General features: G+C 42.9%; 1 protein-coding gene across 11 annotated transcripts in view; it reads left to right on the top strand.

The window, feature by feature from the left end:
- FOXN3 (forkhead box N3) overlaps positions 1–27,193 on the top strand; it is a 654,420-nt gene that overhangs the window by 450,036 nt on the left and 177,191 nt on the right. For all 11 annotated transcript variants that reach the window (XM_086937639.1, XM_086937629.1, XM_086937636.1 and 8 more), the window contains one exon: positions 24,568–24,632. In XM_086937639.1, coding sequence (XP_086793765.1) covers positions 24,568–24,632 — 65 coding nt within the window. The remainder of the gene's footprint in view (positions 1–24,567; positions 24,633–27,193) is intronic.

Below are 27,193 nucleotides of genomic sequence, written 5' to 3'. Positions count from 1 at the left end.
AGTGTGTTGTCCACACATCTCAGTGGTATTCAAGATTGAGGACACAGAAAGGTGAAAAGTGGAGACTACACTGAGGGATTTTAAGACTCAACAGCCCAATGACTATCTCATGAGGCTACCGCTCATCTCAGGCTGCAGCCAGCCCAGTTAAATAAACCCCCTCCATGTGTCCACCTCTGACAACCGACCCCTAGAAACAAGTTTATTGCCTATCCCTTTAAAAGTCTTTCTGCCCCTGAACTTTGCACCTTCAAACCCAGAAGCTCTGCCCATACCGGCTCCTGCGCTATACTATATAAAATATATATTGTAAAAAAATGCTGGTGATTAGCTGCGCGTGTAAAGACTTCAAGCTTGTTAAACTGGCACGCCGCCAGCTAACGCGATCTCTCCAGGGTCACACAGTTTGGTCGAGTGTGCACGCCAGGATTCGAACACAACACAGCGTTCCCGGTTCCAATCCATCCGAGGAGCCACAAGAACACTTCTGCTGCTGAGGTAAACTAAAGTGAAATGAAGGCCCGCGCGGATTTCGAGCTGACACTGCTGGCTTGGACAGTTTACCTAGCATTGGTTCGGGAGCAGAGGCAGGGTTACCCGTACATTATAAGGCTCTGGTCGCCATAGCGATGCATACCATCCTGGTAACATGATGCAAAACATGTGTCTGCGGAGCATAAACACAGGCCGGCCTTCCAATCCATACAAAGGAGCCCTGCTGGAAGGCTAAATGCAGATCCCCCGGGGCAGCGGAGGGCAGGCCGAGAGGCCTTGTTTGGCTGCTTAAAAAGAGATCTTTTCAAGTTGGAATTTGGCACAGACCTAGTTTTCCACCCGAGTCTGCTGTACTGCTTTTGCACAGTAATTTAACATGTCACTGAGCAATGTACTGACACGTCGGCCTAGGTTTTTACTGTGCAGCAACGCTAGCGTTTCCTTGCAGCTACCGAGAGGCGATTATAAATTATAATTCCCACCTCTGGTACAAGTTCTATCATTAAACGGCTCTGTTATAAAATGCTTGCTATATTGTGGCTGACCGCATGAATCCAAGAAACTAGGCAGTTTCCCACTCTTCGAGGTGGACCAGCAGCAATCTCAATCTAGAAGACACATTGCTACGATCAACACTTTTAGGTCAAGAGCCCTTGATTTTTTTTTTTTAAATAAATATTTTATTGTCAACTGTTACATAACATTCGGCACTCCCTATCCCAGTAATCTGTCGACCAGTATCAAACCACAATGTACTGATGTTGACATCTCGTTTACAATAGTCATATTTATGACAAGTATATAACAATAAACTTTTACCATTATGACAACTCCTCCAATGTGCTGCAACCACCCCCCCTCCCATAACTTTGAAACTGCCCAACCGCCCGAATAAAAAGAGCTCTTGATTTTACCAAAGTTATTTGTATAATATACGTACTCGTATGGTCTTTCAGCCCGGCCTCTCCATCCATTAGTCTGATATTGTGTCATTCTCGTTTTTCCTGCCTACCGTAGCATAAAGCATTGGGAAATGGGTCAGCCCACTTCAGCAATTGGCTTACTTAAAATTTACTGTGAGTGACAGTACTCTGCCCAAGGAGCTCATCCACACACAAAGTGCATCCCTTCAGGGCCAGCGAGTGCTTTGGCAATCTATGCTTTTTGAGGCCAAATCATATTTTTAGTACTAGCCTAATTTTTTTTGTAGATTGAGGGCCTGGCAGCTTTCACTTCAATAACGTTTAGCAAAAACCTTGAGTAAACAAAAGAAGCATTGACAAAGCTTAAAAGTCTAGTAGTCAATGACAGACCTATAGGCTATGCCAATGCTTTTTTTCCCAGGGTGCCTTGCTCCTCAACCTGTATTTTCGGTTCCGTCAGCTCACCTCACAGCATAGTAATTGTCCGTGTATGCACTCCAAAAGTGGGAATGACTGCAAGAGTGTCTGTAATACAGCCAATCACAATGTAGCTTGCAAACACTGTGTGACGTCGGGCCTGACATTGGAGTGTGAACTTACACCACTCTTCTGTTTTTTTATTCACTACCTTCAGCGATTAGCCTGTTGTGGTAAATTGAATAATTAGGCAAACATATGGCTTTAAGGCAATATTGCACCCATGTTTTTGTGGTATGCTCATGTCAACTTCTTCTGAGACATATGTTGGTGAGAGATTAGGAATGTGTTGTTGAGGTGGCAATGCTTTAGGAATTAAATGGCTTTCGTGCAGGAAACCTCAAGCCTGCCATTGACTGTGACTGGATTCTCGCCCAGGGCACACAGTATGACTATACACTTCAGGACACAGGCCCTCAGAAGTGCCAGATGGCCATCTTTGCCCACTCCCACAAGCCTTCTCATGGAGGGTGTAAAACATACACCAGGGTTTTCCAACTTTTTCTGAAATAAGGGCTACTTATGTTTAATGAAATTCGTCCTGATCCATTAATATTATTATTGTTCTAATAGTGACTACATCAGGCAAGATTACATTAGTGGCCACCATATGTAAGATTACCAGAAGCGATCACCTCGGTGCATCAGTCAGGGTTGTTAGCAAAAATGCAAAAAATACTTTGTCACTTCAAAATGTCTTTACATAACAGCCATTGTGCAGTGTTCGTGGCACCAAGGTAATTGTAAGAATGGCAATATGTCTCACCTATGCTCCATCATTTATCAATCAAATATCAAAAATATCAGCTTTAAAAATAATTTTGGAATTCAACCATTTTTCTTCAAGACTCCTTTTATGAGTTCTGAAAACATATATTTTCGCCTCAAATGCACACTTTTTAGTAGATATATAAGTTCATTCAAACAAAATCTTCTGAATTATTATGCTGGGCTGCACAGAGACTTACTTACAGGTAACTAGACGGTTACCAGTAGCCCATAAACTACTCCTTGGCAGACTCGGATTGGAAAGGGCGGGCAATCGGGCATTGGTCGCCGGTGCCCATAGGGTCACCTGAGTAAGAGAAGTGGTCTTCGTAGCAGCCAGGTGTTGTGACCTCATCCCCTGTGTCAATTAGCATGTGTTTGGGGAGAGGAGAGGGTTGTGTAAAATTGCACTATGGTCAGAGTTGCAGACATTGAAACTAGGTTCGAGTCCCAGCTTCAGCTGAACAACCTGTGATTCTGGTCAAATCACTTAATCTCTATACCGAAAATTCATTTTATCTCGTCTAATGTAACTGGTGCTCTTGTACATTTCTCCAATGACTTTGGGCCGAGTTTTGCTGTACTCCAAAATACAGAACTTTCAGCAAATTAATGTTCTTCCAGCCTTCTATATTTTAGACCTCTACAGATATCTCCATACATTTGCAGAAAGTTCTGTAATTTGCAGTAGTTGGGAATCCCCCCATAACTAGGAGAGAAAGCTTAGTTCTCCGTGGAATGCACTTCTGCACGATTGGCACCCCTGCATATGGAGTTACAGGAGGATCTCTACTGTCCAATAAATGTTCTTTTGTGGGAGGCAGTGAATTTCGGGTGGGCGGGCACAAATTATAAAATGTGCGACATTCTCTAAAGGGACTATTTCCTGTGGACTTTTTTTAATCTGTGGTGGAGCATTCTTTTACTTAACGTCTTCATCCCAGCAGCCTCTGCGGCCTGCCTCGTGCTCTGTGAGCGCGCTTAAGTGGCAGCTATCGCTTCTGAAGGGGGGAGTGCCGAGGTTGCAGGAGTTAGATCCGAACCTTTGAAAATGCTGTAAAATTGTCCAGCGCCGCCCAAGCTGCTTCTCCGAAGCAGCCAGGGCAGGCAATTCACTGCCACGAGGTACCGTCTTCTGCAGCACAATTGAACAGTTTCCACTCAGTTCTGCGCAGGGATTCTCCTCAAGAAGCGCGCGAGCCGGTTTGTAATTCAGAGAAGCCCGGTTCAGGCCTGCGCCTGAAAACAATGTTCATTGAATTACCGAGTGTTATATTTAGCGGCTTGCCTCACAACAAGGAGAAGAAAAAACATTAAGGTTCTTTTTTTCGGAGTTACATTACTTATTTGTAGCAATCAATTTTAATTAGAATCTGAGAAAAGAGGCCCACAGTTCTTAACACACTGTAAAAGTATTTTTTCCTGAGCTATAATTAGCTCTTTTTTTTTGCAAAAAGCTTTTGCTTGATTCTGCAGGAAACTTGCTTGACCGTTGCTAAGTAACTGGTAATTATGATATTATCTGGCAGAGAGCTGCTGGCAGTAACTGTAAATTCCTTTGTCTTCCCAACACAACTGATGTCGAGGGTAAAATGTTAACTCCAAACACAATGATATGTGGCAACGGTACTGCTGACTGCACTGTTCCAGCACTGGTCATAGAAAATACTCAGTAAAAGCAGTCTCCTGTTTTTCCCATGAACCCCCGTGCATTGTATTTGGTGCTAGTTTGCAGATCAGCGTTTCTACACAAACAGGCTTATTGAAATGTGTTTGTTGTGTGTGTGAATGATATTTGCCGTAAACTTTTAGACTTTGGAACTGGAACGACAGCTGCCTATTCTCAAAAGGTATTTTCAGCCAGAAACAAAGTTCGCCGTCTCAAAGGCTGCCTTTTACTACTGATAGGAATTCAGAAAAGGATTTCTGACAGGTGTAAATGTATTTGTAACTGTAGAATTTTCAACATTGAATACGGAGGAATTGGCAGTAGTAAATCACACTCAGTGGGTTGGAAGGTGGCGTTCCAAGGCGTGGTTTGGTATGGAAGATTGGGGAAGCCCGAAACCTGTATATTACCCTTTCCCATCCTGCAATTGGTTGTAAATGTACTTTTGCAAAGAGCTGGAGAAACTCGCCTTGCAGGATGGAAAAGGGAATGGATGTCCTACTCATTTGGTAGTCGTGTAGGTGAAGGGCTTTCTAGAGAGGGCAAAATGTTTCCCCGCGGAGAAAAAGGGGGAAAATGTATGCATTTGCATAGCTCCTCCATTCCTCCTGTAAGTTCTAAACAATGTACAATTCTGCACAAGTGAACTTGGTCTCCAGAGGAGACGTAACCTAACATTTCCAGGGGTACAGCTCCAGACCTGTGAAGAAAAGAAAAAGAGGGCCCCTGACGAAAAGAATAAGGGGGGTGGACTAGAGGAATAAATAGTACAATATACAGTGAAAAATAATTCCGCCTTCCCCATCATATTTCCGTATTGCTCATACGTGTACAATCAAATATTTCAAAAAGAACAATGCAGAGCCCAGATAAGATATAAAAAAATCTATTTATACAAAAAACTTTCTGTTGTATATCTTTTGTTTGTCAAAATTCATTAATCTATGTAAACATAAAAACAATTAAACCTATGTATTTCACAAATAATACCCATAAGAACTTCCCCACGCTCATGCCCTCAGTCATACATTTATAATATAGTTAAAACCTCATTCTACTATTCTATCCCTCTCATTCATTCTACATTCATGCTACGTTAACTCAGTGTATCACACCAGACTAAAACCTAAAGAGAGGGTGAAAATCCTGGGCCTAGCAAATAACACAATGAACATGTGCTCAACATTAAATTGAGTGAATAAGTTTCCTTTAGCATTTGCATACTATATTTTAATGTAGCTACAGAAAAACCTCTTCTCAATGCTTTAGAAAAAGCTCCTTGTGTTTATTTTCCATTATTGAAATGCATAAACAACTTCGCTAGGTTTCCAGTATTGTGCTAACATGCGTTTTGGTATGAGACACCTCTTCAGTCATTCACTTTCCTCAGGGCACACTATATGTGGTCACTATTTCGAAGAGTATAGAGGGCACTTTAGAGAGGGCAGGGACACAACTGAGCGTATTGAAAGACCAAAATAGCAATCCACAAGACTGACTCTACAAGTATATGTATAGGGCTAATAAACAACCTTCCAGCTAATAACTTAATACATCTCACGTTCCCCTCTTGCCAAACATAAAGATTTTACGCCCATAGGTCACAACTTAATTGAGAAATTGTCTAATGTATTGCTTATCAATATATTTTCACATTGGTCACAAGTACCTTATGAAAAGGTCAGTGACCTTTCGTTTTCAACTCGCACCATTCTTCAAGGTTTTCCATCCATATGGCGATGCCAGAATGTCTCTGTCCATTTTTATGTGGGACACATGACCAATGTGAAACTATATTGATGGATATACATTAGATGATTTCTCCCATTAAGTTGTGACCTATGGACTTTTGTTTGGCCAGAGGAAAACGTGATTGTTAATCTATGCTACAGATGTTTGGGGGGAAAAATTAAGGTGTTAAGGCAAAATCATAGTGAATGCTACGTTTTTCCTTTTTTTTAAAACTTTCAAATAAGTTCAAGTGTAGCACTTTGGGCACATGTTTTGGCACACTAATGCTGATGTTGGTTGCTGGTTAAGGAGACAGAGTTAATAATGTCTTTATTTAGTATTCCTTACTTTATTAAAATAGTTTACTTGGTCTCTGGAAACTGGACACATTTTGAAGTTAGTGACAGATCACCCTTTGTGCAGAGATCAGTGAAAATTGCTATCTGCAATGCCAAAAAGAAGACTTGAGTCAACCTTTAACACTGTACTATTCTGTGCTTCTGACCGAACCCTTCAATGCACCTTCTACATTTCCACAACCTGAGAAATGGATTTACTTTGGCACTCTTTGCATCCTATATCTACATACATCCGAATGCTAACAGTCCTAACTTATTATGTACCTGGTTGATGGTAGTATTACACTGTTTTATTCACAGTGACTCCGTTGTTCCAGTGCTTACGCTCACTCCCTGGAACAGATACTCCAGATTTAGCTTTTTCATAATTGCATGTGGTGAGATGTATGAATGTTAGGGCTTTTGCAGCCCTTTTTTTCATGATGCAAGAAAAAACACATTTACATAATGAGTCAAATAGCTTAACACTTCCACAACTATTTTAAATTGTTTGTCATGTCTTTGTCCTGCTTTCATAAATTCTTCTGGTAAACCTAGAACTGCATTAAATCATCAACCTTTATGCTACACATTTAGCCTGATCAAGGTCGAGAGGATGTAGCCTTACGACTAGAGCGGTCGACTTCGAAGCTGGGGAACCGGGTTCGAGTCTCTTCAACCACACGCTCAACATCCTGTGATTCTGGGCAAATCACTTAACCTCCCCGTGCCAAACAAAAATGAATGTGTCAATTTAACGATACTGGTGCTCATGTAAAGCGCTCTGATACCCGATTTCTTGGGTCTAGTTCGTGCTATATAAAACTCTATAAAAAAATAGTCCATAAGACTGTCATTCATAGGAAACCTGGGTCTACAGTGGCAGCTGGTGAATGTAAGCAAGCAGCAGGGTACTTGCTGCATAGTCCCACTGAATTCCACTAGACTGTGTCATAGGAGGAGTCACTGGGTACCGCAGTACTCTCATTGGGCCATTTAGAACTAGTTATTGGACTTAAACACACTTTCTGTGTATAAAAACCTTGATCCAGCATATAAAAAAGTGGTTGGAACAGAGTAGACTTGATCATGGTGTTCGCATGCTGTTTGTGCAAAGCAGCAATCTGGAATGAATGCTGAAGGTTTAGATTAGCTAACCGATGACAACAAAAACCTTTTCAAAGCAGCAGACAGGTTTAAAGTTGGATCACATACTGCACCTGGTCTCTATTCCAGACACTTCGGAACCATTGAAACTGATTTACACCTATTTTTATCTTAAATTCTGTCAGATGGCTTTTGTAGCAGCATGCAGACTTACTTATGTCATGGATGATTTCAGCTTATTGGACCAAGATCCACGTCAATGTGGATGGTCTTGTGGAAGGTGAAATGAGTGAAAATTACCTTGGATGAGAAGTGCTAGTCACTTCTGCAGGTGGGCCTCAACAACTAGAAAGGCTGTATTCGCATGCGGCGGATTTTTGAACGAGGATGAATCACAAAACGTTTCTCGGTTATGGATCTCAAAAATCTGGTTAAGTGTAGTGCAACCAAAATGTAGCTGTAATAAGCATACAATCAGAAGTATTTGGGCCACACTGAATTAAGCACAAGGCTTTAGCATAGAGCCATTTAACTTCCAACAGCCTGTTTAGTGAGGCCAAAGTCGGCGTGATGTGTTTGTTTCTGGTGAGCTTCAATTGTAGTCTGGTCTTCCTGTGTACTGCATAGTCATGGTACCGTAAGCCCCAGATAAAAGCATTCTGTTAACCTTTAAGAAAAATGATTTCTCAGACAACACACCAAGACTAAAAGATAACAATTAATTTATCAGCGGTCATTTAATGACTAGAATACGGATTACCTAACTTCTTCGCAGATATTTATAATGATTCACATATTAAATATCCTCCAAGCTTCCTCCGCCATTGTGCAATCATCTCTTCTCATGAGTCAGCCTTACCATCTTGACTTTTTCTCCTTATTTCCTCCAAATAGCTGATCACTATAATACAGGCACACAATATAACCTATGCTTCATCAGACCCTTTATCCCAGACTAAAGGAACTACTAGCCCTGTCAGCAATGGTCCAGACCTGTCTTTCCTTTCTCCTTAACCATTGCCTCTCATCTGACTCCTATTCTGAATTTTAAAGGTTGTCTTACCTTTCTTAAACTACTAAACTCCCAACCTCTCCTTCCCACCCACTTAGTGTGCTTCTTCAAATGCATAGAGTGGCTGGTAATAACAAACTCGCCCTTTACCTCCCCTCTTTTAACCTACTTGATCAACTGAAATTAGCCTTTCATTAGTTCCACTGTTAGAAAGAACCCTTACCGACGTTTCCAACTACCTTACTTCTCACCTCCACATTCTTATTTTCTCTGACCTCACTCTGGTGTTCAGCGCCATTAAGTTTCACCTCCCTTCTCATTGCAGACAAAGCTCAGAATTTAAAAGGTTGTCTTCAAAAGATTCTCTTCTTACCTCTCTTAAGCTACTGGTGCTTTTCAACCTTACTGCTTCTGTCTCCTGCCAGAATTTATGTCTCATGCTTCTGTCATTGGACAGCTTCTTTTTTCTTTCTGCACGATTCCCCTTGATGACATAATATCCTCCTTTAACTTCTCATACCACGCTAGTTGATTTTTATATTTCTCCCTTCACCTCCTTTCTCCATTCAGAAATTTCTGAAAGTCTTTATTGGTAAACTGGCCGAGCCTCCAAATGAAATTAAATGGTATTAAAAGTTTGATTTACTTTACTGCTTGTTTGATTCCCGGCTACCTCCAATCTCCTTTTTTCTTGCTCATTCACATGAGCACAAAACGCCACTGCCACCACTGGGGGAAAAAGGATAAATATTTAATTCCACTATATGCCCCATGTCCTTTATTACCTCTACCACCACCACCATCATCTGCTAAACATCAGAATATTCATCATACTTTTTACTTTTAAAGGGGCATAGGGCCATATGTATCATTCAAAATTGCGATCGCAATTTAGCTAAGTGGGATGTATGAAAGGAAAACAGCCTCGCAAAATAAGAAATCGCAAATTTGCGATTCTCTATTTTGCGTTTGCATTTGAGGAATCACAAATTCCCATTCCTTAAATGCAATGTAAGAGGCCCAGAAAAGGTGCAATTTGGCAATAAGGAATCGCAAATTACCACCAACTTCAAGTTGGTGGTAATTTTTTTTTTTTTAAATGCACTTTATTGCATTTTTCGAAGTGCCATGTGGCGTACATACATGCTCTTAGGACATGTATGTGTGCCACATGTGCACACATGCACATTTCATGGATGCAACAGGGTGTCCTCTTGACACCCTTGAAATTGCATTCTCAATTTGCAATTCTCTAATTGAGAATCGCAAATTGAGAATGTCTTCCCATTCATTCCTATGGGCCTCTAGACCCATATGAATGATTGGGGAGGTATTCCTTAATTACGAATCGCAATTTGCAATTCGCAATTAAGGAATATGTAGGATTTGCAAAATTATTTAACAAATCCTACAGACATAGCGTTTTGCGATTCGCAAATAGCGATTCGCAAGAAAACGCTATTTGTGAATCGCAAAACCAAAGTTTCTTACATATGGCCCTTAATCCTTAATGAAGTCATTGTTCATGAGTGAAGTGGCCTGTGTTTAACAACCATCGATGAGACATCCAGGGGCATTGATTCCTCAAAAGAAAATCTACAAAAAACATTAACGTTGCTACTTCCACTTCACACAATGCATACTGATTCTCGCCCACCTCACTTTGCAGGCACCATGCAGGATTTCTGTATAAAATAGACCAGGTTCACTGAAAAATACTCATCATAGTGCTTAAAAATGTCCACTGCACTGCACCACCTAACTCTCTTGACTGGGTAGCCACACCCTTCGCATAGTCTTTGCTCTCAGCCATCAAACTATGGCTGAGAGCAAAGACTACCTACAGATTTGGATCATTAGACCTGGGGTACCCTCTCATCTGAAATGCCAACCAAAACCAGCTTAGAGTCACTCCCTCATAGAACCCGTAGTGTACAATGTATGCCGTCACCGTCTGCTTCTTAGGCATTGCTTTATTTCCAGGCGTGGAGTAAGTTATTTACTGTGTTTAGCGCCACCAACAGCTGTCTCATGTAGCACTATATTTACCTCGAGTTGGAATTATTACTAGAACTGCCCAGGCGCCTCCATTGGATTTATTTAGCAAATAAAATGTTTCCTAAGTTGGATACAGCACACGCCAAACAAGAATAACGGTACCTGATACTTTTCTATATCTGCTTCGGGATGTGTTATTGTATTGTGTAGTATAATGTGAATGATGCTGAGAGTACCGTAATTTATGCAGGTGTGCCTTTTGCTTTCTGAATCTGTCGGTGCAATTCAGTTCAAGATTTTGTGATCCTTGCAGTGTTAGTCTAGTTAGCAACATTGTGTTTTGTGTGCCATTTGCAAATATACTGAAAGTAGCTCTTACAATCCAGCCTAGAAAACTTGATATGATAGTTTTGTAGCAATACAACAACAATAATTTAAGGAAAGACTTTATTTTTACAGTGTAGCAAGTTTGGATGAAGTTTCACAAGTTTATTTTTTACATCTTCTGGATGAAAATAAAGAAATTTAAGACTTGAAACCGTGAAAGAAGCTTTAAGTCTTTATTGTTGGTGTCATCAGACAACTATATTAAATTTGCAGGACCTTTCTGTGGTGTCTGTCTGTGTTGACTTGTGTAAGACTAGTTCACCCTAGCAGCTAACCGTTGTGTCGTTCTAAAGGAGCAGTTACATAAGTGGTGATCGGAAATGTACCTATTTTGCTGATAAAGCCAACAGTTGCATCCCCCTTTTCTGCAGTAATGGACCTGCACTTAAAATTCAGAAATATTCCTTAACATCAATGTCCAGTCAAAAATCTCGAGTTAGAAAATTCTTGCGTCACAGATAAATGTTTATCCGCCAACAAGTGGCCCGCCAGCACAACCTAAACATCATCTTCTACGCCGATGACACCCAGCTCATCCTCTCCCTCACTAAGAACCCGCACACCGCCAAAACTAACCTCCACGAGGGAATGAAGGCCGTCGCCAACTGGATGAGTCACAGCCATCTGAAACTAAACTCTGACAAGACGGAGGTCCTTATCCTAGGTTTCACCCCCTCTGCTTGGGACGACTCCTGGTGGCCAACCGCACTGGAAGCAGCTCCAACACCCACGAACGATGCACGCAACCTAGGATTCATCCTCGACTCCTCCCTCTCCATGTCGAAGCAGCTCAACGCCATCTCTTCCTCCTGCTACAACACCCTCCTCATGCTTCGCAGGATCTACAAGTGGATCCCGACCGAAACAAGAAGAACAGTGACCCAAGCCCTCGTCAGCAGCAGGCTAGACTACGGCAACACACTCTACGCAGGAATCCCGGCCAAACCCCTGCGACGACTACAACGCATTCAGAACGCCTCAGCCCGACTGATCCTCAACGTCCCCCGCCGCAGCCACATCTCCCACCACCTCAGAGACCTGCACTGGCTCCCCATGAACAAGAGGATCACCTTCAAACTCCTCACCCACACACACAAAGCACTCCACAACACTGGACCAGCATACCTGAATGACAGACTCAACTTCTTCACCCCCGCCTGCCAGCCTCGCCCTGGCCGCCGTCCTGCGCATCCAACGATCGACCTCCCGCGGCAGATCCTTCTCCTTCCTCGCTGCAAAAACCTGGAACACCCTCCCCACCCATCTACAGCAGACACAGTACCTGCTCACCTTCAGAAGGCTCCTCAAGACCTGGCTCATCGAGCAGTAGCACCCCCCCCCCCCCCCCCCTCCCCCTCAACGCCTTGAGACCCTCACGGGTAAGTAGCGTGCTTTACAAATTCACTGATTGATTGATTGATTGGAGTCGAGGTGGGGAGTAGTGTGGATGAAATATGGGTCTTGCCTTAAGGTATGAGAAGGGGGTGCCTTGAGGGAGGGAATTAAAAGGCTGCAGTAAGGGTCAGCCATGGGCGATGTGAGGGTAATAATGAGAGTAGAGTTTGAGTTCAGGAGTCAAGGAACCATACTCCTACAGAGGATTTGCCAATACAGTGGAACTACTATGTGAGCAACTCTATGAGCCGGTTGGTAGCCGTTCCTGGGTGAGATCACTTAGAAAAATTGGTCAGCACCAACAGACTGCAAATATGTAGGAATTTAACACTTTGCATGTTGTTTCCGGCACTGAAAATATGTGTAAATGCCATGCTTCAAATGGCAGAGTAGTGGTAGATCTCTAACGGTGCTCCAGGAATTATTTGTGAATTCCTAATAAGTAGAAAAAGTGGTGAAATGCTAGAGTAACCCTACGGGAGCTAATTTTTAATCTTTCTGAATCGAGCCCACTGTTATTGCATTTGACATTGACTCATTTTTTTGTAACTGGAGAATAATGAATTTAAGTTTCTAATAAATCAATTTTTGTGCACCTCAGGATAATTGAGATCAAATATAAAATTGGAGAGTGGCTGAGCCGTGTATGCTGTCATTGAGTTGTTAGGTAGTAAAACCCTTACCAAGAGCTGCGTATTCTAATTAGTGCCCAACTTCCTTTACTCTTGCGTCATAAGTGTTGCGGCTGCGTTTGAGAAGCAGTGATAACATTAGGGTAATAAAATGTGTTTTAGCAGAGCTAATTACAAAACACACTCATATTCGTATGGTTTTAAGTGTATACACTTCTTAATCATTGCAAGTAACTAACTTACGTAATCATAACCTCACACAGACAAGGCACATCATAGTATGCAACCGTAAACTCATCATTATAATCACAGTCATACTCGTTGGCTTTATCATTCAGTAGTTTCTCTTAAGAAGCTGGCATGTTTAACAATTGTCTATTTTGAGAAAGGGGTACAAACACGCCAATCAGATGCGTAGCACCTCTTCTGAGCAGAAAAATGCTGCTCGCATATTAAAGCCCCCTTTTCAGTGGCGTAATGCAGAAGGATGGGGTCCCCCTGCAGAATGTGGTGACTGACCCCGGCGTCTCCCAGATCGCACTGATATTCATTGGTCTTGGGCTCAATGGGGGCCCCTGAATTGTTGGGCACCCCCTACACAGCAGGGACCTGCTTAGGAAAGCAGAGTGGCTTTCCCAACTCTGCTTTCCCAAGCAGTTAACTATCTCTTATTCCATGCCATTGCACACTTTCTGCAAGACATGCAATGGCATGGCTTAGAGGGTGAGGGGGCCCCCCTCCAAAACAAGAAACCTTGGTTGCACCTCATAATACAGGGGCCTTCATTACGCCCCTACCCTTTCTTCTTGTATTAATAAAAGGGATAAGACCAGTGGTCGCTGGTAAATTCACAAACCCATATACACACACTTGGAAAAGAGTGTCGTTGTGCTTACTGTGTTGCTCAATCAATTATTGCTTTCATTAAGAACCCAATCTATAGGCAAGCTAGTTTTATAGAAATGTTCCATTTATTTTTTTCACAGTCAAATATTTTTCAAAAACCTTTGACCCAAAAACACATACAATATCAAAGTATCAGCCTACGCGTTTGTCCCAACGTTTCGTTTTAGACCTGAAGCACCCAGGTCCGAGGTATTCGGTGACACTCCCACTAGTCACGAGGAGGAGGGGCTCCAACACTTTTACCAGACTGAGGAGTTCACGCCCACAGGGCTGTGACATTCTCAGCCTGGCAAATTTCAGCTCAGGCAGCCAGTAGCAGCCTGCACATTTGGCACATCTCTAGCTCGTGGCTTCTCGACCTGAACAAGAGGAGTTTTAGGTCTCGCCTGTCGATGCGCATGCGCATCGAGCAAGGCGAGAGTATTGGCACTTATCCGCTCTTTATCCACACTGCAAGGAATCGTGGCGATTCCTTGCAGTGCACGAGAAATTTAAGCTCAATGCGCATGCGCATTGAGCTTAAATGCGCGTGCCACATGCCCCCAGCCGCCTGCCTTGCCTACTCTCTCTCACAGCCTCCCCCAGCTCCGCCCCCTCACTACTTGATTGCACGGCCGCTAGGCCGTGCCTCCCCTACTCTCCTCCCCCCTCCCCCTCTCCTCCCCTGCCTGCCTGCCGCTAGGCCGTGCCTCCCCTACTCTCCTCCCCCCTCCTCCTCCTACTCTCCTCCCCTGCCTGCCTGCCGTGTCGCACCTCTCCCCTCTCCGCCCCCTCCCCTGCCCGCCGTGTTACGGTGAAAGGCTTGTTTGTTTATTTTACCCGCCGTGTCTCTGCTGCTTCCCCCTGTCCTGTCTCTCCTCCTCTCCCTCTCTATACCCTCCCCCTCCCCCCCACCACTCCCATCAAGTCCCTCTGGCCCTTCCCTCCTCCCCGGACCCCTCCTCCCCTGCCCCCTCCACCCTTTCTTGTTACCACTTGTAAAGAGAAAGCGGGCCCATTCACAGTATGGCGTCCAGGCACAGGCTGCACTTTGGGGTCGACCAGATCCACCCAATCTGTTTAATCCTGGCGGCAAGCGGTTGGTGTGTCGCAGGGGTCTCCACAGGTCTCACCAGGTAGGGTTTACCACTGACCGCAGTTCCAGGACGCGTTCAACTTGTTTAATTTTTTTTATCGGGAATGCTTCTTGTCAGAGGATTTAGCTCTTCAAGTTAAATCTCGATGTTATTCAAATATATTGTTACTTGGAGATTTAATCTCTTTATATGGTCATGCCCGTAAACTGTAGTTAAATTGCATCTTTTATTAAGTAGATGTTTTCGACATGAAAATCCAGATTACATTCTGTTACTCTGACGTGCATTTTTGCGAACTTGTTTTATGTTTTCTTTTTTGAATATCAGTAAGTAATCATTTCATCGGTTTCTTACATTAAAAGGTTTCGGTTTGGAGAGTCGATTTTAGACGCCTGTCTGTATGCGGGTAGAAAACGGTGCTTTTAAAATTGTTGGTTTATTAAGGGTGTAAATACATTTACCCTTTCTATGAAAAGATGGAATAGTGTAACAAGCTTATTCCTAGTTTCGAAGCGCAAAGCAACGTGCTGGGCGTAGAAACCTGACCCCACATGGATATCCCTCTTTGGGTCTAGTTAGTGAAAATAGCTCAGATATGGACTGGTGGAGCCCAGACAGGAGTGACATGGGCCGGTCTTATTAACACATGCGATGTGTATATTACTCACTGGGTTTGTCTGGTTCGGTTGTTGGCTTTTTGGTAATTAATTATTTTGTAGGGAACAACTCTTTAATTGTTGAATAGGTTGCTTGGCTTTGCAGGGGTCTTTGGTTGTGCCACAAGAATAGCAAAAAAAAAGTCTACATCTGGGCTTGCTGCCAACGTGCTTTAATTAAATATTGCATATTCTAATTGAACAGTGCCACTGCTTCCAAAAATCAGGTGGACTTTGAAGACTTTTAGGAACCAATTTTATTTTGAATGCACACCGCATAAAAATTATTGGCACATAAGAAATGTGATACTGCATTTAATCACTGTATACCGACACAAAATGCCACATTTAAGTATTCCTGTCGATGACAGGTGGTCAGGCACCCTCAACCCCTCACCCTCACTCACCCTCAACCCCTCACCCACACTCACCCACACTCACCCCCACTCACCCTCACTCACACTCACACTCACCCACCCTCACTCACCCTCACTCACCCTCACTCACCCTCACTCACCCTCACCCTCACTCACCCTCAACCCCTCACCCACCCTCAACCCCTCACCCTCACTCACCCTCAACCCCTCACCCTCAACCCCTCACTCACCCTCACTCACCCTCAACCCCTCAGCCTCACCCTCACTCACCCTCAACCCCTCACCCTCACTCACCCTCACTCACCCTCAACCTCATGCTAAAGATTTACAAAAAAAACCATTAACAATTCTAAAAGCACTAACTCTAATGCTGCGAGACCTATTGCATTTCTAATGCTTGTTTATCAGGCTGACATTTCCTCAGCCTGACAGACACTCTTCTTCTGAAAAAGTTGAAGTGGGCATGGCATTTTTGCCGTTATGGACAGGCTGTGGCTGGATAAGGCTTCCTTAGCTAGACCTACTAATCAACATCCTGTGGTGAATACATATTAAACAGAACAAAGTTTGGCAGCTGGTTTCACTATGTTTTTGTTAAGACTGGTATTTATACAAAAACTAATTACAGCTGCTAGTCAGGATTCATATCCATCAGGGAACGCACAGAAACAGACACCAAAGGTCACATCTTCATTACCCTAGACAAATGGTATTTGGTAAAAACCTATTTCCCTGTACCTGTCTGCAATATAGAACAAGGTAGCCAGAACATCCTACTGAAAAGATTACGAGAGTGGACTGGAATCAATGCCAGTTTCCTGGACAAGATCCAATCGCTGCTTGTAACCTAAGTCCATAAATTAGAATGCGGTGACAAATGGTGTTCTAGAAGCTTCATACAGATTGCAGCTGCTCTTAAACACATGTAAGTGCCCGTTTGTTCAGCTCCACAAGCACCAAGTATAACTCATGTGGTGCCCAGATTATGCCCAGAAGTGGAAACTCATCAAACCAGCTTTACAAGCATAGCACTGGCTCTTGCTGCTGTACATCATGCACGGGGTGTTCTAAACTAGGCCTGGAGTGCACAAAAAACCAAGCTGCAATCTGTGCTTCAACCAGGAACTTCCACCTAACCCCAACTGCCTGACCAAAATCAGCAAACTAAAACCAGTGGGTTGAGCCTCTGCAGCCCAAGGCCCAAAGCTCTCCAACGCGTTCTTTCCACGTATGACCTCATGGCCAAGCAGTATATTCTTCGTTGAACTCCTAAAATTGGAGCGGTCTACAGCGAAGACCCCAAACACTACAACAGAAACGTCTCAATATGCGTATCTGTTACTGACTCTATACCGCTCGCCCCCCTCCGACCCCCACCTCCCCACCACCAGAGAGTATCCCCATTGAGCTTGTGGCCAATCACGGGTTTACATCCCTATATTTGTGTGTAATTCACAACAGCTCCCCTATGGACGCCAGTATTATGTATGCATGAAGGTTTCCATTGTGTGGATTTCGGCAAGTTTCCATGTCTGCCATTCATTTGTCAGTGCTAGGGTAAGATGAGCAGATTCTGTTTTTATAACCTGGTATAATTGTATCGTAGTTTACACCTGCAACACAAACCAAGTGCCCCTGTTAGCTGTAGTTGAGCCGTGAAAGAGCAGTTGTCTGTTAGGTGTGAACCCACAAAGAACACTGTCAAACCAGCCGGAATCGGTATGCACTATAATGCTCTAAATGACAGTAATAAAATACCACCTGTAAAATTGTTTCAACCGTGTTTGTGTGTGGGGGTAGTGTATGTGTACACAATAAATGAAGTATATTTTAAGACCGGATAATTTACTGTCTGTAACACCAGTCATAGAATATTTGTGTGTGCCCGGGGAGGGAGGGATATTTAATCCCTGCCAAGTTTTTTTCAGCATGCTATTTTCAGCACGCTGTTAGTAGTTCTCACCTTGGAGTCCATGTGCAGCTGCAGTTGTTCCCTAGTGTTTACAATTATCTATTAACCAGTTGCCCCATTTACGCAGTTCATATCATGAGACTAATGAAGGGCCTAATACAGAGGACACCATCCGCTCCTGCCTTGACAAAGAAAAGCAGCTTGGTTACCAAAACCACACTTATTTCTTTGTCAATAAAATGCACGTTTAAACCAGCTTTTTATGTATTAGCTAATGAGCACAGCATGGAAGATGCCAACTAAACAAACCCCATGTAATTCAGAGAATTCGGGGGGATTTATTCCTAAAATATTAAGTGCCACATCTTCCTCGATCGCTTCTCAACAATGGTATGCCTTATCACCTGTCTCTTTTCCTGTTGACGTAAGATACAATTCATATAATCTATAAATGATAATATTGAATTCCCACACATGAGTAATAGTAAGAGATTTATCTTTCATATATGTACAATGAATGTAGTATTATCGCGTCTGATTCATACTGCTTTTAAAATATCACGAACCAACACATATTAATCCTTTGTAGAGTTCTGTATTTGTAATGGGAGTACCACCATGATTGCAATATTGTTTGATTTCCCAATCTGTATTTACTCACCTTTGTTAAAAAAATACTCAAAGTTTCCCAGAAATAATAAAATATATATATTAAGTGCCATATTGACTGTCGATATCAATCCTGGTATATTTGGCAGATCTGGTTATGTAACCCATTTCCAACTGTGTCAACTTGTGTTTCATCTATAATTAGGTAATTAACATGAGACAATGTGAAAGTTTTCCAAACTCCCAAAATAGATTTGAGTAAAGAAATGCATGCAGGGACTACTAGATTCTGAATGTTGGGGTAAACCATGACAGAAGTAGTAAATACTCCCAACTAAGGGACTTTGAGCACAGTCACAAATGACTGAAGGTCTAGGAGGCATATACTAACTATAATGCCCTCTGGACACAGTGGGCAAAAGCAGACATGCTGTTGGATTCTGCACACAGAATAATGCAGGTAAATTAAGCACACCAACTGCAATATTGTGCACACAGTAGTAAACTAATGCACGAGAACTAAGAATGCAAAGTAGAGAATTCTGTGCAAAGGAGTAAATGAGTGCAGAAACAGTAAGGATGTTAACCCTTTCTTGCAGTAGTGTTGCACACTACTGTGCTGGAATAGTTTTCAAGATGTTGCTGTAAGGTTAAATCCTTCTTTAAACGTCTTTTCTGCCCAACTAGCGTGACCACTTCTCTCCAGTTCATTACGGACACTGTCTCCAGACCTGAACTTCTCACCTACAAATCATTAATTCAGATGTGTTAGTCTTATTAGTGCAATGGAAGTAAAATAAGACGACAACACCCAGAATGCATCAGGGTGTTACGCAAAAGTCCAGGACTATGAGATACATGGTCCTTATATACCAAACTGATTGACTTTTCAGAGAGGCTGGACATAGGCAGAGATGGGCCACATGTGCTTCTCCTTCCTGACTTCTGCTGGTCATGCAAGACAGTGGGAGCCACTTGAGGGGGTCAGTGGCAACTATCTCTTCCTTCCTACGACCACAGTCTCTATACCTCCCACCTCTTTGCAGAACAACCCAGATCTCCAGGGGAGGCTGAGGTTGCATGTTAGGTCATCGGAGCGTTAATGACCATGTCCCTTTACTCGTGTCAATAGCTCAGAGCAACGCCTTTGTCTTCTGTGGAGTCTCCAAGATTCCAGTGTTCTAAGAAGATGTATAAATACGCAGAGCACAATAAAAAGGTGGTTTTCTGGTGATTTGACGTGAAGTGATTGTCATTGCTTGAAAAATGTTTGTTTACTGTGTTTTATTCATTTTTGTGTATTATATTCCCTCCACATTTTACTATTTGGCCACTTTAGAGCACTCTGCACACATTTTGGTAACTGATAGTGCATATTATTGGTCGGATCTGTATTTATGCAAGGATATTCGGTGAGTGTAAGGTTATAAACCCACATTAAGCAGTCGTTAGATGTTGGTTCTACTTCTGTCAATTTTCAGGCTGGGCATTTACCACTGGTTGGGTGGAGGGAGCACTATAGGTAATGGGTGGACAGTTTGTCAATCACTCAAGGGTTTGTATAGCACACTACTCACCTGGTAGGATCTCAAGGTGCTTGGGGTGGGGAGGGGGTTCGCAGTTCAGATGGGATCATTCGAAGTGCTAGGTTTTGAGGTCTTTACTGAATTGATTCGGTGTCATGCTTCGCCGGAGGTGAAGTGGGAGATCGTTCCAGGTCTTGGCTGCGAGGTAGGAGAAGGATCTTCTACCTGCTCTGTTCCTGTGGGAGCGTGGGACGGTGGCTATGGAGAGGTCAGCTGAGCAGAGGTTTCTCTTGGGGGTGAGGAAGGAGAGGCGGTTGTTGAGGTACTGTGGTCCGATGTTGTGGAGAGCCTTGTAGGCGTGCAGGAGCAGCTTGAAAGTTATCCTTCTTTCAACGGGAAGCCAGCGGAGGTTCGAAGGTGTTGGGTGATGTAGTTGTGTTGTGGGATATCGAGGATTAGCCTGGCTGCTGCTTTCTGGATGGTCTGGAGTTTGCAGAGGAGTTTTTTGTTGATTCCAGCATAAAGGGTGTTGTCATAGTCCTGCCTGCTGGTGATGAGGGAGTGAGTGACCTTTTTTCTAGAGTCGGAGGGTATCCATTTGAATGTTTTGCATAGTATGCGGAGGGTGTTGAAGCATGCAGATGAGACGCTGTTGATCTGGCAATTCATAGTGAGCGATGAGTCCAGTATGATGTCTAGGTTACGTGCATGGTCTGGGTGGATGGGTTTCCGAGGGCGGGGGGGGCCACCAGGAGTCGTCTTATGCGGAGGGGGTAGAGCAGAGGATGAGGACTTTAGTTTTAGCTATCAGAACCAATATAAATCCAGGTATCCAGTGTTACTCGCCACTGCTTGTAAGGTCTTGTTGCTCAGTCAGATTATTAGTTCACCCGGCTCAGTTTTCAGAAAGTTTAACATTTTTGCTGTACCCTAATGACTGGAGGGAGAGCTTTTGAGAGCGTCTGGCTTGTTGTGTTTTGTCTTTCATAAAGTGACCTGATGCTTTTAGGTGGTACAGAATATGTGGACCTCTTTTGCCTTAATTCTGAGCCCTTGTCCCAGACGACTCCAAGTACACTGAGTCATGTTGAATCTGCTTCCATAGCAATGAGAAACATAATTATAGGTTCACTATAGGTGGCACCATGGATTTAAGCTAGGCTTATATTATTTAGTAGTAATTTCAAGGTGGAGATTTATAACGGGTATACTCGCAGTTGTCAAACAGACCTTTTGGTCACAATATACATACAGTAGACCTTGGGTCCACTCTTTTCAACCAGTCTCTTTGACCAAGCCTCAAACCAGTGGGAAATCACAACTTGGTCCAGCCCATCAGAATATTCATCCTACCTAATGCTAGTTTGGGTGTTTCCTTATGCCTTCACTCAAGTGCTTGCATTATAGTGCTAGAGAAACTGTTTCACAACGAGAGCCCCCTTTGTCCACTCTCTTCCTAGTGTCTTGCTTTGTTCCTTACCGTAATTCCCTCTTTCCCAGGTTCTTCTTGTTTACTATTGGACAAGAATCCAGAGCACACTTAGTGTATCCAATCAAATTTCAATCTTCAAATGGCCAAACCAATGGGATAGATCAAACCAGACATAAGTTTTCAAAAGTTTTATTGCTCAACAGTGTTCTCGTCTCAGAATCACTGTGCCTATCACTCTAGCCTACACTTGTTTCATCACAGCATGTGGCTGTGAATCTTCAGGGCTGATCTAAATGATCGAGGCGCGTTATCGGGTGACCGGTGATAATTCCGTCCCGGTCCTAATCGGGTAGTTTCTGTAAACACGAGAGCGGTACCGATGATGTTCGGTTTCCGTTTCGTCAGAATAAGGGTAGCGTGTGGGGTTACACAGCGTCAGTATTTAGGGGCCGTTTATTGCCAGTGGGTTGAGCTTGGTGCAGCTCCAGTTTCCAAGTGCGGGAACCACACTTCCCGCACTTGGAAACTGGAGCTGGAGCTGCACCAAGCTCAACCCACTGGCAATAAACGGCCCCTAAATACTGATGCTGTGTAACCCCACACGCTACCCTTATTCTGACGAAACGGAAACCGAACATCATCGGTACCGCTCTCGTGTTTACAGAAACTACCCGATTAGGACCGGGACGGAATTATCACCGGTCACCCGATAACGCGCCTCGATCATTTAGATCAGCCCTGAAGATTCACAGCCCCATGCTGTGATGAAACACGTGTAGGCTAGAGTGATAGGCACAGTGATTCTGAGAAGAGAACACTGTTGAGCAATAAAACTTTTGAAAACTTATGTCTGGTTTGATCTATCCCATTGGTTTGGCCATTTGAAGATTGAAATTTGATTGGATACACTAAGTGTGCTCTGGATTCTTGTCCAATTGTATTAGAGAGAGGTCCCTGATCCTCTTCTCGTACAGAGGTTAAGGTTTTCCTCTGCAAAGAAGCACCTAACTTTATACTACGATACCTTAAAACTTACCGTGATAAGTTGAGCGCCAGATTTCTGAACACTTAAAAACCTGTTCACAGACTGTATAAAAATTTCTTCTTGTTTACTGTTTTGTCATCCACTTGTATCTGTCTCATCCCTCCTTCCACTTTTCCTTTCTCGTTCCACCTTCCTGTCACCCTCTCTTATCTCCTTACTGCCCCTCCCTCTTTTTTTCTTGTGCTCTGCTCGGTCTCCCACCTGCCACACACTCACATTTTCCTTTGCGTACCTAGCTTAATGTGCTTGGGCTGCATGCATTAGCACAACAAACCTCGATCAGTTGGCTTTGCCAGTGCTTGTTTTGTTCATAACATTGAACTCTGTGTATTGCAATACATGGCATGTTGTCAAGTTAGCGTGTTATTTATGAAGCGAGCAGAGTGAAATTGTATTCAATCATACATTCGAATGTGGGACCAAGTGTATTGTGCAGCCTCTTAGGACGGATGTTCTGAATCTGACCCTTGAGAAGCTTTGGTACATGGGTAGGGCTGGTGAGGAAGCTTAATGCTCTGCTCTGAATTCTGGCCACAGTTCCTGGAGCAGACTGGCAGAAAAATAAATGAGTCTTGTACTGGTAGTGCTAATAAGTTGTTTTGTTAGTTGATCTTATTTAACGCTCAACAGACCAGTGTGTGTAAACTAGTGTGTATTCTGAAGGTGGTACAGCTTTCTACTTTATGGTGAACCATATCCTCAGGTGTTTCAGAGTATGTAACTGGTCTTTACTATTAAGGATGGGTAGATATTCCAGAAGGTCGTAGCCTGCGCACAAAAGCAGAGTCCACTGGTTCTGGGACCATGAAAATAAACTAGTCCTGCTATTTTGGCTTACTCTCTTGGGAGGGTTGGATCAAGTTCAGGTGGATGTATTGTGTTATGTCAGAATCTGGGACCTTCGCATTGCCTTGTGGTCTATGCATAGAGACTATCTAATACACTGGTCCACAGACTGCCAATGTAGTTGTTTTCTCACAAAATCAATGTGATCACTTCCTGTATAGTTGGTGTTGGCGCTTTGCTCTGTTCTGTCATTTCTGGAGCCTTGGCATAATTTAATCTCTAGAAGCATGGGGATCATGCAGTCCATATTCAGGGAGTACAGTTAGTACAGGAAAAGATGAACATTAGAACTAAACAAAGTGAGACTTAAGACTCCAATGATAAGTGAGCATTCACAAGGATACCCACGTTTTTCATCGCCCTCGATGGAATGGCGCACTAAATGCCATTAATGAACCTTAAGGGTGTGCACTTAGCTGGGTTTCTTTTCCTGAACCAAAGGCAGTCCACACAGAGCTGATCCGAAAGGTTATAACCAGAGAACTGAATTTTTAAAAATGTTTTCAAAATGATTTGCTCAATTTTACAAGCATTGTCAAAGCTAATCGGTGTGGTATTGACAGTCAGCTTTTTGAAGTTGTCAGTGCCTTTTTTGTCATAGTTTAATAAAAGTTATTGTAGGAGCTGCTGGGTTGTCACCAATATTAAAAACACATTTAGAAAAAGCACTAATGATTTTTGTCTCAAAATCGTACTTTGACATAGTAGTTCTTGGCACTGAAGGGAACTAATTTGTGTGTAAATGTGATCCTTATGATAGGGCAGAATCCCATTAATTGCAGTTAATGAACAAATTGTTGAGGTGGGCTGAGCTCGCGCTCCTATGCTGTCACTTATATTGGATTGAAGAAAATCTAAAGGACATAACAAGAGACCAATAGAAGAATAGAGATGGCTGAAGGGCCCTTTAGGTAAGTATATTATATATATATGATTTTACTAAAAACAAAAGGTCTTTGCTAATACAAGACCTAAAAACATAAACATAAACCCTACGGCAAGTTGATACATGGCAAAGCACAGTGGCTTCTCCCATAACATTTTCTTTGACAGAGACAAAATGGGGTCATTGTAACGCATTACACTTGATATATTAGCAGGTATTTCAAAAATGCAAATGTTTTTCCGCAATAACTGCCTCCTGTAATCTTTTTGAGCAGTACCACAAATGCATTGTGGCTATGTGTTGAAATGGGTTTAGCTTGTACATCTAAACCCGCCCATAACACTGTGTTTCATTTTACTTCTAGCACTTCGGGTCCTCCCTCTTGGCCAGTGAGCGCTTTCTTCAAGAGGAATGGAGTACTTCTCCAAGGTAGGTTGTTAATGCTTTTTAGGGTAAATTTGCTCCAGCATTTGTCTCTGTGCTTCACTTACACCTGGTGGAATGATTGGCAGCTGCAGTGCATAGCACAGTGAACTGTTGGCTCTTTAGACTTTGGTTGTTTTAACTTTCTACTTGCATTTTATGCCATTTTGTTTCCTGTCCAAAATAAATGCTGCTTATTGATTGCTATTTGCTATGATCTTTTAGGGAAAAGCGTATCCAGTCATGATTGTATTAGCAACTTCAGTGACTTAAGAGGAGGATTTTTGGCACTACAAGCTCCTTGATTCTTGGATATAAGAGTTTCTTTGCAAATTTCTCTGATTGGAGTATAGATTAGTAGATCCTCTTGTCCTGTTGTTTATGGATGTTTTAAAATTATTATTTCTCCTACCTGATTTGTATTGTTTGTACATTTATATTGATTGCCTATTTTGCTTTAATGCTAGTTGTGACAGAGAGCTGTGTAACCCACCGCTCACTTGTAGGAGGAGTATGCACCGGATTAGTTCTCCTTGAGCAATAAGATAACTTCATTTGGCAACACTCTGCCGGCTGTAATGGTGTGTTTGATCTGTCGGCCTCCTCTGTTCCCACGGTTTTTGCACCAGTATCGAAGATGCTTCTAAAATATCTAGCTGCTGGCATGTTGTTTGCGATGGTTACTTTTTAGCACTCTGATTATTAGAGCTTTTCACAATCAAAATTACTACTTGTTTACGTGGTTGATGATGATGTTGCTCACCTCCGCTCCATCAGTTTAAAAAGATGCAATAGTGACGATTTAATTTATGTGATTTTATTCTTGAGTGGGGGATATTTTAGCTGTTTGAATTGTCATGATTTTTCTATGGATGACTTGCTGCACCCTAATTTGTTTGTTATTTTGAATTCATCCAAAGTCTATGTATGAATGCCTGCAAATATACGTAACAAGGCAATGATGAATGTTTGGTGAGAACCAAAGATTCCAACTCCATTCTCGCTACAGAAATCAGAATCAAGCTGGTCTGACAGAAAATCAGGAAGTTAGTAGGCAGGGTGGGGGAGAGAGAGTGTGTGTGTGTGTCTCTCTCTCTTTCTAGAGTGTGTGTGTGTGTGTCTCTCTCTCTCTTTCATGGCAGCCTAATTTGTGTGCCTGATTCAGCACAGCCCTTTTCGTCTTTCAGAGCTATCAAACAGTTGATACATCTCCTGCGTGCATACAAATCTAGAAGATTGAAGATCTTAGTATTGCCTGGTCTCTTAGTCCATGTTTCCTCTTAATCGATTTTAAATACACTGAAAGTCTTTTAACAGGAGGTCTTCCCAGACCCTGGTGCTATTCCGCTGTTTCTGCAACTCCTGCGAACTGGTTCAGATTTCTCGTAGTTCAAAAGCACATCATTCGCCGGAGTATTATTTTTTTGTGTGTGCAGAACTGGCTCCTTTGCTTCGGTAGGCTGTTGCCATGGGTATTCCTGATGACACACTGCCATCCTATCAAGCTGCCACGTTGGTGTCTGTTTTCATGGGTATTCCTGATGACGCACTGTCCTCCTATCAAGCTACCTCTTGCGCTTACCAAACTTGCAGGAGCAGATTATATTTAAGGGGCCTAGTAGTGAAATATGCCTCACTAGACATTGGGAGGCTGAGAGGCGGGGCAGGGGGAGGAGATAGTTTAGGCTAGGTCCTTATTATTATTAGCCAATATGTTATATGACTCTTTGTTGTTATGTTTGTTAGTCCTACATTCAGTAATGCATCTAGTCCAAACGTTGGATTATTTGTTAATTTTAAACACAATTTAAATTTAATGCGCACACTACACTCCTGGTGAATCTCCCAATACTAGATATGTTTACATGCACTGTCCTTAAAGAACAATTCTAAATGCATGGCTTGAATGATTTGCTCTTCAGATACATGCCTGGCATGAGTTGAAGATTTCCTCCAGGAGATATTGGGGACCTACCTTCTCTGTTATGAGAAAGATTTAAAAACCATGAAGACATGATTGTTTGCACACCCAGGGCCAAGTCATTCATTTTATGGTTCGAATGATGTTTAGGACAAGGTCAGTGATCGCCCTTGATTTTGGATTCACTAAACGCAATGCGATTTTTACTTAACCCCTTTCATGCTTCTGTCGACCAACTGCCGTCGCGACCACTACCTCCATAGTGCTGCGCACGTCCGTTGGCCCACAAGGCCCCGCCCGCTCCGCTAAACCGCCAAAACGCGGCGGAATTGCCGCCACAGTTAAGCGGTTAAAAAATAATAAAATATGGGTTTGCTGTCTAAAGTTGCAGCTCCTTGACCCCAAGCTGATCTATCCACTGACCCCCACCCCCTTGTCTCAACTTAAATAGCAGCAGATCCGACCTATTTCCGCTTTTATGTCAGCTGACACGGATACTCCCAGATATAAAATCCGAAATTCCCTTCCTCGAAATGTAATGTCAGACGATCCCTGTCCCTAAGTTGTATTGTCAGGTGGTGCCCCTTCCTTCAGTCAAAATATCATCGAAACCTCTCCCCAACTAAACAGCAGCAGAGCAGTGACC

Source organism: Lissotriton vulgaris, chromosome 9, assembly GCF_964263255.1.
Source record: "Lissotriton vulgaris chromosome 9, aLisVul1.2, whole genome shotgun sequence".
NCBI lineage: Eukaryota > Metazoa > Chordata > Amphibia > Caudata > Salamandridae > Lissotriton > Lissotriton vulgaris.
This window is presented reverse-complemented; position numbering and strand designations above follow the sequence as displayed.